At 40.5% G+C, this 14,624-nt stretch overlaps 2 protein-coding genes across 2 annotated transcripts; both read right to left on the bottom strand.

Annotated features, from left to right (window-relative positions):
• Positions 1-1,240: 1,240 nt before the first annotated feature.
• LOC112458927 (cilia- and flagella-associated protein 70) lies at positions 1,241-7,723 on the bottom strand. Its single transcript, XM_025022764.1, has 20 exons — positions 7,396-7,723; positions 7,109-7,267; positions 6,772-7,019; positions 6,044-6,220; positions 5,880-5,980; positions 5,639-5,769; positions 5,405-5,538; positions 5,124-5,260; positions 4,937-5,060; positions 4,511-4,831; positions 4,157-4,339; positions 3,938-4,071; positions 3,686-3,834; positions 3,445-3,608; positions 3,221-3,367; positions 2,830-2,960; positions 2,621-2,741; positions 2,359-2,508; positions 1,890-1,989; positions 1,241-1,714 (listed from the first exon to the last, which is right to left on the bottom strand). Exons 1-20 carry the CDS (start codon positions 7,616-7,618, stop codon positions 1,608-1,610), a joined length of 3,141 nt encoding a protein of 1,046 aa, XP_024878532.1. The 5' UTR covers positions 7,619-7,723; the 3' UTR covers positions 1,241-1,607.
• An 855-nt stretch (positions 7,724-8,578) lies between these two features.
• On the bottom strand, positions 8,579-14,618 carry LOC112458925 (TOG array regulator of axonemal microtubules protein 1). Its single transcript, XM_025022761.1, has 11 exons — positions 13,741-14,618; positions 13,071-13,189; positions 12,076-12,350; positions 11,088-11,543; positions 10,648-10,869; positions 10,471-10,572; positions 10,215-10,384; positions 9,874-10,069; positions 9,625-9,773; positions 9,382-9,540; positions 8,579-9,284 (listed from the first exon to the last, which is right to left on the bottom strand). The coding sequence occupies exons 1-11, from the start codon at positions 14,007-14,009 to the stop codon at positions 9,164-9,166; spliced, it is 2,238 nt and encodes a 745-aa protein (XP_024878529.1). The 5' UTR covers positions 14,010-14,618; the 3' UTR covers positions 8,579-9,163.
• Between the last annotated feature and the right edge of the window lie 6 nt (positions 14,619-14,624).

The raw sequence follows: 14,624 nt of genomic DNA, 5'->3' as shown, positions 1-14,624 counted from the left end.
TGTTGCAATTAATTTTTCCCATTCCCGTGGAAATCATAAATAAAAAATCGACTGTGCCTTAACGTAAAAAGCCCATGCACGGTATCCGCGCAGTGTTAAATTGAAAATGAAGAATAGCAGCAGCAGCAGCAACAACATATAAAATTGTGACAGTGTGTAAAATATTTTATTAAAAGTTCGCTAAAAAAAATGTCGTTGAAAACGTTCATTATTTATTAGAAATTCGTTCGAGTACGTGACTAAAAAAAGGGCGTAGCTGCTATTATATTTTGCTAGTATATTAATATTTTAAATATTATAACACGATGTGTGTGTTCAATAAAAGAGAAAATTAATATTGAGAATTATTTTTATATTAAAAAATTATAGAAATAACTTGAATATGGCTAAGTTATCTATTTTAACGATTGTAGTTCAGTGTATCGACATAATATCTAAATTGTGATAGAAGAATCCGTATGTGAGGGATAATGCGATATATATGCACGCACTGTTAAATTTGTAGTGTTAAATTATACTCAATTTGTTCATTTTAATCAATTTTATAAGTCGCCACTGCTCCTATTCAATATGTCGTTAATTTTACTAAACCAATGAAGTCAAAATAATACTGTTTTGTGTTAAAATAATAAATTATGGCACACATGATAAAAATAATAAAGTGTTATTTAATTTAAGGTATTGTTTAAATTTTCTCCTTTAATATTTAACAGTGCAGTGCATTTTTAAGACAATGTAATAAAATTTCTGTTTAAAATAAAATTATGTGGAACATATTGATCAATTTATTGCGAATTTGAGTCACGTATTGATTTATAATATTTATATTATGTATATTATATACATGTAATTCGTTACTTCTGTAACTATTAATTTCTTTACTTGTGCATCACGTACCGCGCTTGACTCGTATAGCTGTTTATTAATTTGTTGACACTTTCACGAGTCTAATGACATATTATAATATTTATGTTATTATATATTCTATCGTAAAATTGTGTTCGTTCTAGATGGATCCAAAGTATGAAAATCGCACTAATCAGTGCAACCCAAATAAAGCAGGATATCAAGGGGCCGCGACAAAAGCCGACCTTGATAATCGTTCAAACCAGATGAATCCCAATAAGGGAGATCAAGAGGCCGCGAGAGAGGCCGCGAAAAAAGCCACCCTTGATAATCGTTCAAACCAATTGAATCCAAATAATCCAGAATATAAAAAATAACATGTATTCATGTCCAGAATTATACATGCCCGAACAATAAATATGACATGACATCTTAATATTGTGAAATGTTTTATATATTTTTTACTATTTCTATGTCTATTCTAATATGTTCCCCTTCAATATTCCTATTCAACTTGACAAGAAGACGAAAGACTGTCCAGTTTGACGGAAATATTAATTATATTTGCGCTGTGATGTAGTTAATAAACGGAAGTCCTTTTCTTTTAATGCATCGTGACAACAATTAGATGTCTTGCAATTTTAATATTTCGATATACATTATTTATAACACACATCGAAGAAGAAATAATTATTTCGATGCTACATATAAACATTGTGCGATAGAAAGCAAGTAACAAGAAAAACATAGCCATATCGATATTATCTGCTGGGCTGTTGAATCCAATATCCCCAAGTAGCGAAAAATTCGCCGTCCCCTTCTTGCGTTGGACCGCGAAACACCTTTATTTTGACTCGTGGAACATCATCTGCAAACAAATAGCCAATTTCATACTTTTCAATTGCGCTTACGAATACCGCGGTATTATTATCTTGCATTTTCTTTTTCTATAATTTTTTCATTCTACTTTATTCGAGAGTAGAATATAAATTGAAGTGTTTCCGCGCTGGCTAATGTCGATATCGATGTCGTTGCAGTATTACCTTTTTTCAAAGCCGAGTGACGCACTGCGTTGCCTGACTCATCGCAGCTAATCGTCGTAAACATCGCTATTTCAACCAGACAGAGTGTAACGAGAGTGCACTGTAAGAAAATATTAGATCCTTGTTTATTCAATCGATTATTTCCGCCGCGTAATATTGCGCAACCAAGTCTAGCTGACACCACAAATTTATAAATACGCGTAGCCTGCAGCCTGACTCACCGTCAATCTCATCGCGATTGTCGATGAACGTTAACTAAATCTCTGAATTAAAGGGGAGAAATTTTATATACTTCGACGTCCGCGGCATCTAGAGCATGACCGATCCCGGTTTTCCATCTCGCGATTTGAGGGACCGTTTTTCTAGAGAGAAAGGCATGTTGTTCTGCAAAAGCGAAGGTGACACGTCACAAAGAACGACGACAAGAACGCAATGCTATTTCCTGTTTTCTTTTATTACAGCTTTTCACCTGGGCGATTTGTCCGTAACACTGAGCGAACTCGTCGTGACGCTCTAAAGACATGTTTAACAGGCATAGATATTTCCAGACAGTCGCGTTACGATTGTCGATTTGATTTGCCTCCGATAAAGCCGCCTCGGCTTCCGTAAATCGCCGCAGCTGAGGTAATTTTCGTGTGCATGCAGAAGCGGTTTTTGTGCGTAAAAGAATAATTTTTACACAGAAGTCTTCATCTTTGCATAGACATTTTTTAAAATTTGATTTAATTTACCTCGAAAAAAGCGATTCCTGCACCGAGCCACGTTTCCGCCGTCGGCGAGGTTTTGCACACGCTGAGGAAAATTTTTAATCCTCGCTCGTAATCACCGGCATTTTCGTAATACAGTCCCATTCTGGCATCGTAATGCTGTTATTATAAATAACCCGGCTCTGCTTGTTTTCTCCTCTCAATTCGCAATATCGAAAAATAAGTGATTTTACCTCGTCTGCACGAGATGCAAATCGTCCGGTCTGTTGAACATTGCATTGGCGAACTCGTAGCAATGAATGGCCTCCGCGAAATTACCCTCTTGAAAATGACAGTGCCCCATTAAACTGCTTATCGAGTAATCCTGAATAGAAGGAATATACATATATTTGAAATTTAAATATATGATACAAGGGAAATAATTTAACCGATATTTACATGACAACTGAATCAGTTATATAATCAATTGATTAATTTAAAATTATCTTATATTTATTCTTCATCTAAGTAATTAATTGATATTCTGCAGTTTGTAATTACGAAATCAAAGTTGTGGAATTCAAGTTGACGGTACAAATATTTTTTGCGTGTAAAAGTGAATGGAAGTGGAAGTGGCGAACGAACCAATCCATAAATACATTCGGCTTCTCTTAGATGCAATAAAGTTTCTTCGTATTGCTGCGATAAGTAACGTCGCACGGCCAGATAATATAGAACGTGAGTGGATCTGCCTGCGCGAGACATTTCTTTCACCAACGCTAAATCGGCAAACTGCAAAAACGCGAATCGTGACAGCATAGTTGGCGTGTTCTTATATAAGACGTATTTGAAAAGCAGACATATATTACGTCGTAGAAATGCAGTTTTAGTAGCAGCGTGGCCGTTATCATAAGCACGTTATCCCGTGGACAGTGAATCATTGTCCAAGCGAGAGGGTCTTCACTCGAGATCTCCGTCTCTTCGTCGCCGTCCTTCATGCATTTTTCCGCTATTCTTAAAGTGAGATCTATCCCTGTTAGAAAACAATATTTTTCATACGTTCTAATCTATCTTTACCTAACATAAAGATCTGATGGGTTTCTGTTATACCTGGGCTGTAATTTGTGCGAGTGTAAAACAGGTGCAAAATAACCCATCCTTCAATAAATCGCGGGTAGAAATCAGTAACGGCTCTCAGAAAGACCTCCGCTTCTCGAAAGCTTCGATCTTCGGCGAGAATCAATCCGTACGCCAGTAAACTGCGAAGAGAGATATCTATTGCCATATAAGATTATTTGAGAATTTATTGCGTCTTTTTTCCTTAGGCCAACTGGGAAGGTACACTTGCATATTTTCACGTACGCAATTTTATCTCGTCTGTTCGAAAGAATCGCCTCGCGGCAGCATTCCTTTGCGCGCTCCACGTCGCCGATTTTCACGAGGAAGATCGCGTATTTAGTCCACGCTTCGGGGTCACTTTTATCTGCTGCAATTGCCTGCGAAAAAGATTATGCGTAATGACACTCGATATGATATTCAATATGATTCTTAAAACAAGATATTCAGTTACATATAACATACAGCCTGATAATGCCGTCTTGCATCGTCTACGTGACCTAACTCGTAAGCCTCTTCGGCGTAGAAATATAATTTTTTAGGCATCGCAGTCCACGAATCGTCATCCGCGAGACGGCTTTCGACAATTTTGTTGATGGCCAGGTGCATTTGTTCGACGAGATACGTGTAAACAGATGCCACAAAGTTCTGCACATAAATTGTAGCTTTCAGAGCTTTTTTATTTTGAATCGCGTTTAAATAAATTCCTGAATATGAATCTATGTTTGAAAAATCACACGACTTATATACATAATTATTATACGTTATTATTATATATAATAATAATAATAATAATTTTTAAGTAATATATTTTTAAACCTGGCTGTCAATAGAATGTACGGTGTTCATGCTGGTCTTGAATTTTTGATCTAGCAACGTAATCACTTTTATCTTCAGAGTGCTGCGTACGTTTAAATACGTGCCAGTTTTGTACAGATATTGCGTGAAACAAGCTAGCTCGTCCTGAAAACTGTCGTGACAAGTATACGAACGTGCAATGTAATAATTTCTCGTGTCTCGCTGTTTTAATCTCACCTCTTCAGGAGCGAAGCAATACTTTGTTTCCTTCGGCTTTTCAAAATCATTTTCTCGTTCTTTCGAAGCAGACAACTTCTCTCGCTTCTTTTTCTCACGGAAATCCTAATACGAAACGGCATGTTGATAAAACAACGTACATGCATTTCAATGTATGAGATTAAATTATTTTAAGATAGGATAGAGGAGATAGATAAAGGATCTTGATACCCTGTAACTCTCCGTAATAGTTTCTACTAGTTTCTGAATGCAAGCTGCATATTGTTGCTCCGCTACTTCGTCGGAGTAAACGTAATGCGGTTTAACTGCTTTTGGCTTCATCATCTCTTCGATTCTAACGAGATTAGTCACTCGGGATAAATTTTGGCGTCATTTTTTAGACAATTGATTGACTTACATGTCTGAGAGATCGGTTTCGAGTCTACAAGGAATGAGCGGACGAAAAAGTTCGACCTCGACTATGACAAACACGGGTTCGCCAGTCTCCGAAGTTAACGGAGTACTTTGCGTTGTTTCAATGTTCGACTGAATTGACTGTTCGAAACAGATTAAAGAAACCTTCTTAATTATGACTTCTTAATTACAATTTTTTTAAAGAAAGTGTCATATACAATATATAATGAACGTTGCAATTATTAAATAAACGTAAAATTCTTTTAAATATTATATCGTAGCAACCTTTTCCGATTCTCGTCCTTTTAAATCTTCACTCCAAGGTTCCATAGAGAAGATATCCTTTTCCAAGCTAGTCTTCTCGGCCATGCTTAACGCGTCATGCGTGTACAATTGCGCAACTACACGAGTGCTTTTTACTGTAAAAGATTTGATTAAAATTTAGAAAGGAGGTATTTCTAAGCTTCAATATCAATATGATTATTTATCATGTATTAAAATAAATTTGTTCGCGCTTACTCCCCGGGAAAACAAGCTCTGATAAGTCAATGTAACACTGATAAAGCTGACATTTGGCCGATTCTCTTTCCTGTTGTTTAACGCTGCTTTCTTCCGCGTGCACCATAAATTGAAACGGCCAATATTTATACCTTCGAACGTAATTTTGATATTTAACACGAATCCTTCGGTCTTTATATTCGTCTTATATTTATATAGTCTTGTATTTATATATTCGAGAGATTCCAGTGAATATGTATACTTGACAAGATGCTTCCTCATCGCCTCGCTTCCCACATTGCGCAACATGCTGCGATTCATAAAGTTCCACTCGATCTTAGGCTCGTCCTGGCACACTTTCTTCTGCAAATTACACGTTACTCCGTTGGATCAAATTGCGAAACGCCGCGCCCGTTTTAGACCCACCTGTACGTCGAATTTTGCATCGAGCGTATTTTTCACACATGCATAATCGTGGCCGAGTTTCCATTTTGACAATCTGGCGCGACTTTGTAATTTCGATAGGCTTCGCCATCGTTTGGTTCTCTCTAAATCGCGATATTTTGTCCATTTACCGTCCTCGAATATTAAATTTTCCGGTATCTGCGGTAAAAAGTATCATAATTCTGTTTTTTTTTTTACAATATTGTGAGCGCGACTAAATTTATTTCATGTCATTTTATTTTGTGTCGATATTTTATCAGATTAACACAGAGAATTCATCTGGAACACACAGCAATGAATTTGAATGTCCGCGATAACGGTTGTAAATTTTATAATCAATTATTTGTGTGCGGAAATGCAATTCCTCAGATCATATTTGCTTTGACGTTCTAATCAGTTCTTGGAACTGATACTCGCATATTATCTGTGAAGTTTCTTATCTTTTCCGGGTTTACCTTTCTTATCTTGCAAGTTTTATTACTGCAGTTTGCTATCTATTTTTACAAAACTATTTTTTCTTTCACTCTTAAAATTTTTATATATGTTATGACGAGAAAAGCAAAATATTATATCATAAAATAATTGTGATCAGTTTCTCTTCAATTTGATATACTGACACAAGAAAATAAAGAAATATCTAAATATCCAAAATAAAATTTTTATCTTTGACTATATAGATGACTATAACTATTTGAAAACATGTGAGACACCTTGTCGTCAACATATATTATCGTGCCCGCTTTATAGTCCGCGTCTTCGGCGAAGAAGCTCGGTGGATTATAGATACTTTCCACCGTAACACTCAGGAAATTAATTTCTGCTTGCGAAGGAAATATCTCGTCGCCGTCGTATGTTACTGTCGCGTTTAACCAAGGAAGATTTTGCCACGAGACCGCATTGCCGTCAAACGAGAGATGTGGCGTTTGCACTATCAATCTTTCGGCGAGCGATTTTTCACCTGGCGGTCAAGGTTGTAAGAATTATCTTGAGTGCGGTGTGTGCCTCGGTCTCGCTTTCCCCGTTTCGACGCGATAAATAGCAATTTACCTAGCAATATCGGCATTAGATCGAGAGTGCAAAAACCAATCACGCTTGATGAAGTCGATGTCTGCTGCGGAGCGACCGCTGTTACTTTATTCTTCGACTCCGCGGCTGATTCGGCGGAATCGGGCATACGTTGATCTTGAGCATCGCACGTTACCTTGACTGACGAAGCAACGAGCATACGATTTACCGCAATCGGAACAATTAATTATTCTTACTGATAAGATCATGAAATATTTCTTGGTATGGATCCAAATACATCGCGACGTGGAAGAGCTTGAGTTCCTTACTTAAAATCGGCGTTGATACGATTGGATCCGTGCTATTACGGTCGTTAACTATAAATGAAAATTCGACCGCGAAATTGACGTCGTAAATTTGCGGCGGTTCCTTGAAACCCGGATCGATAATGAGAGGAATACTTTCTCCGAGCACTACGTCATTATGCATCACGACGAACGATACGCCAGTTTCTTCTTTCACCGTCTGTCTCATAAAAGCGAATTTTCTCATGATTACGATGTAGCATTGAATTGTAGCATGCGAATGGAAAACTTACAATATTTTCAATGGATTCTATCATTATTTTGATGCTCCTTTTAATTGGCTCATCTTGAACCGAAGGCTCTTTCATTTTGATATATATAAAGATATATAATATCGAAAATATATATATCTCTCTCTGCGCTAGTTTACTAACTTTTATTTAAACGATGGAAAATATTCAAGTTTCGATATTTTTTGCGAGTTTAATAAAATAACCTTCATGTACTTTAATAGTAATAGAGTCGATAGTCGCGATTTTATTTTCAATTGTTTGTCGATGCTTCGACTTTGAAGGACTAAAAGGTGCGTTCGGGAAGACGCTATTAGTGCTATTTGCTTATTTTATCCTTGTTTTACACCTGATGAGCGATAAAGATAGAATGATTTGAAAATTTCGTTGCGAATAAAAAGATCGATGTGGTATAACAATAGTAATTTTATTTATCAATAGTATGTGTATGTGCTTTCAATAATAAGCAATTATCTTCGTATAACGATATATATATATGCATATAAATTATTATTTATATAAATACGAGTTAATCTCTGATATACAATACTAAAGGACAGTTTAGAAATCAGAGTCGAATAATCGGACAGAGACTCTTTCTATATAATTTTTCTCATAAAACAAATTCTAAACTTCCAGCACCTGATAGTTTTCTATAAAATTTATAGACGCTCTCTGATATTTTTTCTTATATTTCTAAAATATATCAGAGAGTAACAATCCAATTTACAACAAAAAGAAAATAATATGATACTAACGAATCTAAACTTTCGACATGAAAGCATTAGCGATTTCGAAATAGACTCATTGCCGTCAGCAATGAACTCTTTTCCTCAAGGAAATCCATGTATATATTTTCTCTTCCTGCAACTCGTTAATGTATAGAGTTGGTGAAGACAACGTTCTTTACTCTTTTCGAGACACGTGGCAATTTACGTCACGTCGACGATTCACTTCGCGAACACTACAATGTAATTGAGCTACGATTGCGATTGCGTAATTTACGATCACCGACGTGAAGGCACTAGTTTTCCAAATACGCTTACGCCGAAGCGCATCCTTTATACAATCGTATAAAAAATTATTATACATGCGTATATATGTATTAAAGTTACAAGTATCAAAACTTCGTCGCGCAATAAATCCGGCGATGAAAAACAAGATCGAAGTCGTGATACGACGATGGGGACGCTTTTCCTCAGGGTTTTTCTCATACTTTTCTCGATTCTCGATCACCGAAATCACATCTCTCGCTCCATTTAATTTTGAAGAGGGAAATATACAGTGCGGGGGGAGAGAGAGAGAGAGAAGCTATTTATACGACTCCTTGTCGATATCTTTCTCGGCTTATACGTTGTAGAAAATTCATGTCTATGCCGTAAACTGGCTTCTAACTGATTGTAAAAACATCCTGCGTGATAAACAGTCTTTTGGGATAGTCCAAGCAGCGGTAAGACGACGGTTAGATTAAATTACGCAGATTTGATCGACAGAGTGATCGACTACAGGGTCTTCATGGTTTTGTCGATGTGTCTTAATGTCGTTTCGGGCACCGCATCCGTCAACGCTTTTCGAAAACCCTCGCAACGGGTCAGCCGTCGAAACATCTTTTTCGCGTGGTTCCTGAAAATTCAAACTCGCCATTACGATCATTATAATCGATTTCACGCGCGGACGTGAGAATATACAATATATTACAAGAAGCTTAAAGTTCGCTTACCTCGCGTCTAGATTTCCATCCATCAACAACTTTGCGCCCGCGTTCAGCAACTTGTCCTTTACGTCGCGCGATAGGATCATAATATGTTCAGGCCCGATGCGATCGGTGATGTCCGACAACAGTCGTGCGGTCGCCGCGCGAACGATAGCATTTTGATGACTGAATAATCGCAATCGAGAGATTAGTTTTGTCTCGCGCGAAAAAAAAAACGTTCTCCAATCGCAACTTGAACCGCGGACTTACCTCGCTCCCCGAAGTACGACGATACAGATGGTTTTATGGGGCGGAAGATATTGCATCATCTGATCCAGGGCTGCGTTGCTGTCCGCTCGAAGAAATCGATTCGTATCAGCCGTTCTGTGAAGCAACGGTCCAGCTATGTCGTCTAAATCCTATGAGGAGAAGAATACATGAGGCGCGTTCAGTAAAATATGAAAATACTTGAATTCCTTTATGCGGAATAACGTTACGCTTGGCTTGATTGATATCTACCTGATCGATACCCCGGATTTGAGAACTGAAGACGTCGCCGGCGGCGAGACACGCGGCCCGTGCCACTTGCGAGCGAAGATTCTTTATGTGTCGTCCCAGAAGCCTTCCCAGCGTTCCGGCCGCGCAGACGTCCAAGCCCTCCGGATGCTGCTTCGAGATCTGAGACAGGGCTTTCAGACCCTTCATCGTTACTTCCCTGGAAATGTAGGAAATAAATGTCGAATGGAAAGTTCATTGTTCTTTTTGACAGACGATGTGAACGATAGAGATGATGATTTGTGCAATATATGGCGCGATCTCGCGACGATATCGGAGATAGTGATTTTACAAAGTCAATTCACCAGTCTTTATTCTCAAGCTGCGTAAAGCACTGCTGTACCATCCGCTTGACTTTTTCCGAGGGCTTCTCCACGGCTCTTTTATTGGAAGGCATTCGACATCTACTAGTACTGCGCACCGGTACTTTCGAGGGCATCCTTCTACGCGACTCGACATCTTCTGCAGGCTCAGACTGCGAGAGAGATTCCGCAAACGTTATTTCTTTATTGTAATAAAAAGTTCTACAATATGGAAATTTCTCCTTGCCATAAATCATACCTCGATCTTCAATATCCCTGGTTCCGTATTCGTTTCGCTCGCGCTGTCTTTACTTTGTCTGTCCTCCAAATTATCGTTCACGCTGGATTCTTCTTCCGTGGACTAGAACCATAATTTATATCTCAGTCAGAGTGCCCTTTAACAGGCAGGCTGATCATAAAAGCATGTATGTCTTACCTCCTGAGCGTTAATCTTATTACGCGGATTAGCATTTTCGACGCTTCTCGCGTACTCGACGGTTTCGTGAGAATGGGGCCTCGACGCGATGATAATCGCCGGTGAATCACCGGTCATGCTGATGTCTATGGGAGGGTGGCCAACGGTGTCCAACGATTGAATGGAAGCATCCTCGTCAGGTACTGTGGAAGCGATTATTCTCTCCTCGCTGAAATCCTCGATCTGGGGTCCGAAAGATTGAACGTTAAGTAAAAGAAATTGATTATTTTACTATCGAGTAAATTTATCATTTCGAAACAATTGTGCTAATCTGATTTAACACGATCTAAAAAGCGCGACGGTCGCACGTTCCACTTGCAATTAATAATTATCAATGGCACGCGACAGAAACGCAGCTTCGTGTGTTCGTACGTTTTCTCTGTGATTTATTATTTACTGACCAAATTGCGCGAACCGCAGCGAGGACTCCGCTTGGTCGGCGAGTTGGAGATTGGCGAGTGGTGAGCGCTGTGATTAGGCGACAGATACAGCGATTCCGATTTCTTGGGGCTCACCGCGGCCTTCGATTGTAGCGATTCCCTGAATGCCTTCGTGTCCTCGTAGGGTAGAATCCGCTCGTTCGGCAACGCGGACACGATGGACGACCTCCTTGACCGCGCGCTTGACCTGTCGTTCTCCGGCTGCTGCTCGGGCACGCCGGAGCTGCTCTCCGTGCTTCTGTTGCAGTTCTCGTCCACGTCGATTAGCTCGTTGTGATTCGAATGCCTTGAAATCGATCGGATTCGACTCGTTGTTTTCATGTCATCCTCGCTGCTCCATTCTTTCGACGCCTCGTCCACGGTCGGTGCCTTTGCCGTTTCGATCCGGTATTCCACTTTGTTGGTATCCAGCGGCGTCTAAAATTATTCGAGAAAGTTTATTCGTCGGATTACATATGTGTCGGATTATTTCAAATCACATTTGAAGAAAGAACCGAAGAAGAATATCTGATACAAATATTATTTGAAATCGCATTTGATTCAATGAAATCTCCTCGAATTAAACACATTTCAATAGCGATGGCATTTTTCTGCGGACATAAGGTTTCATATTATTGTATGTAAAATTGAAAAAGAGAATGCAGCTTTTTAAAAGAATGTCTGTTAAATAGACATGTAGCTGAACAACTTCTCATCTAATTTCTCAGCAGGCTCTATTTTGTCTCTAATCTAACATTTAATTACCGTGATATTTAATGTTGGAAAATAAAATGTTGCGTCAAATGACAGACTCCGGTTAAGCTTTCGCTGAAGAAGTAACGACTCCAAATATGCGAAAAAGTCTATTATTGATTTATTCTTCGTCGGTGGTGGGCCCTGTATATGTAAAGATTGCGATTTGCAAGATGGATTTGTCAGCAGTTCGACGAGGAAAGAAAGTACTACTTACGAAAAAGGAATCGACGTCGTCGCGAGTGCCGCTCTGGTGATTCGTCGTCTGTTGCGTGATAATGTCGAACGCCGGATCGCCGGCGTCCCGGCTCCGCGGGGTCGACGATCCGCTGTTGTCATTGCCAATGTAATCTCGCAGCGTCGTCGCGTCCTGGTCTTCCCCTCGTCCCGGCCGATCGTGCCTGGAAACGTCGGACGACGAGCTGCTCGCGCTTTTCGGACGGCTTTCGTGCGCGTCGAAATTGTTGCCGATTGAGAAGGAACGCATGAACTCTAGGGATTCAGAAAGTTCAGAGGCATTACAGCACATGTGTTCGCCGAAGACGATCAAACGTGATCGTCGTCCAACTCTCGCCTAGCGTTTAAAAAAAAAAATCATTATTCTTAGCACATGAGGATATTCGTGGCTCTCTCAGTCCGCCTGCAAGCCTGCGAATATCGCGAGAGTGTGGGTGGACGCTAATTTAAATATTTTGCAATTTGAAAAATGGGATGGGCTATCGATCTGACTTTCCGCTGCAGCACGACATTCGATCGTACCTTAGACTTGACCAGCGGAATATTGATTACCGCGGCCGGCGCGTCAGCTAGGCCCTAAGCTCTATATGCATGCACAACGACGAGGTGAAGAACCTCTCGTTCCATTTCGCTGTGTCTCCAACCGCGCGCTTTGGCCGCGGGACACCGAAAGTCTGTATTTTATTTTATTTACCGGTCGATACCTCTATCTCTTTTTCGAGAAACGCTGAGATCACGAATTCTTTCGGCACAGATGTGCGATCCGGTGTATCATATTTAATCATGAGCACCGTGGAAGATACACAACAGTCTTCGAAAAGTGTTAATCTTTTGACAATAATATTTTTTAATTTAATCGAAAGTAAACGCAGGTGACGTAACTCGATTAAACATCGAAAGAAAAATTAAATTGAAAATATCGGAACGTCTTGCGCGGTCGTGGCGAACGCTTTTGGGAAGGACGGGACTGCGTACCTTGGTACCGCGACTCCTCCTTGTTCGAGCCCTGCACGTGGTAGCCCTTCGCCTCGGGCGAAAAGTGACGTCTGTTCCGCGCGTTGTATTCCTCCTCGTTCACCGTCGTCGCCTTATCACTGCAAGAGATGCAAAAATAGAAATCGGCTCGGAAGTAATTTCGCATGCGGCCGCATTAATGTTTCAGTAACAACGGGGTTGGCGCGCAAAACGGTATTTTTACGTGAGCTTTAGTTGCTTATATCCGCATGTTTATAAGCTGAAACACACGTCGGTATTCCGAAGTATCGCGAATATCATGCACGTAAATAAAACAGCGCGAGCGTGTCACGTAAAGCCCGCTGTCCTTCGAATTTAATTAGCCGATTTTCCAATCAAGCTCAAACTCGATGAGCTTTTCTCAAGTTAAGGCATCACCTTTTGTCTCGTGGGTTTCGATATCGAGCATTATTTTACATTTTCCGCGACTCACACGCGACTCTTTCCTTCTCTTCGATCGATATTGTATATCTATTTTTCTCATGAAGAATGGAGTATTACGTCCATCGACAGCGCTTTCGCGGCTTTCAATATTAATCCACTGTTATACGTCTATTATTAAATCACGCTATATCTTTCATCCCCCCTTCCCCTTCGAATTCGATCCGCGCGCGAGATGGTATCAACGTACACCGTGTCGCTGTTTCGGTTCAACCTCAAGGCGATGACCGGCGTCGTCGCCGTGGTGATGATGGTCGAGACGGACGCGTTGTCGTCCCCGTCGTCGTCGCGGCCGACGCCGACCGACTTCCTGCACCGGAAGACGCACGGGCAGCAAAACAGGACGGCATTAGAGAACGTGTGCTCGGTGGACCTGCTCGCCGGTCGTCGTACCTCGCCGACGACGGCACCGTTCTCCTCCTTCATCTCGATCGGCCGCGCGCAGGACTTGAAGATCATCCCGCGACGCCCCGTCGACGGTTCCGGTCGAGAGTTCTCGGTCGCGGCCGCGAAACGCGCTTGGTCTCACCCGACAGACTGACCCCCGGGGTAGGCGAGCGCGACGTCATGGTTTCGAGCGACTTGTTGCTGTCCTATCCCATAATCGTTATCGTTATACCCATTCGCGAATTACGAGAACATCCGTCTTTTTATATAAAATAGAAAGTTTTCTCGTCTAACTGGACTCTGTTCCAAATTGCATCTATCAGTGTTTTTAACTCGATTCTTTAATTTCTGAGCTTTTTTCTCTTTTATTTAATTTTATTTCTAATATTTTATATTATTCAGGTGAGGAGGAAATTAATATTGTATAGCATGACGGGATGATATACGAGTGGAGAAGGTTAAATGTTGCCCCGTCTCGACCTTTCGCAATAAGAACGATAAAACTAAATAAGTGCGCGAGCTCCGAAGAATCAATCGATACTAATGACAATTTCAAGCATCGGCGAACACGCGCCCTTCTACCACCGAATCGTCCCGTGCGTCGCGACGTGTGTGCGAGATCGATGCGTCGGAATGTCCCGAACTGCGAAACGCGCGCAGAAACGCGAGAGATCGAGCTGCAGATTA

Source organism: Temnothorax curvispinosus, unplaced genomic scaffold, assembly GCF_003070985.1.
Source record: "Temnothorax curvispinosus isolate PA1 unplaced genomic scaffold, ASM307098v1 QBEX01009342.1, whole genome shotgun sequence".
NCBI lineage: Eukaryota > Metazoa > Arthropoda > Insecta > Hymenoptera > Formicidae > Temnothorax > Temnothorax curvispinosus.
This window is presented reverse-complemented; position numbering and strand designations above follow the sequence as displayed.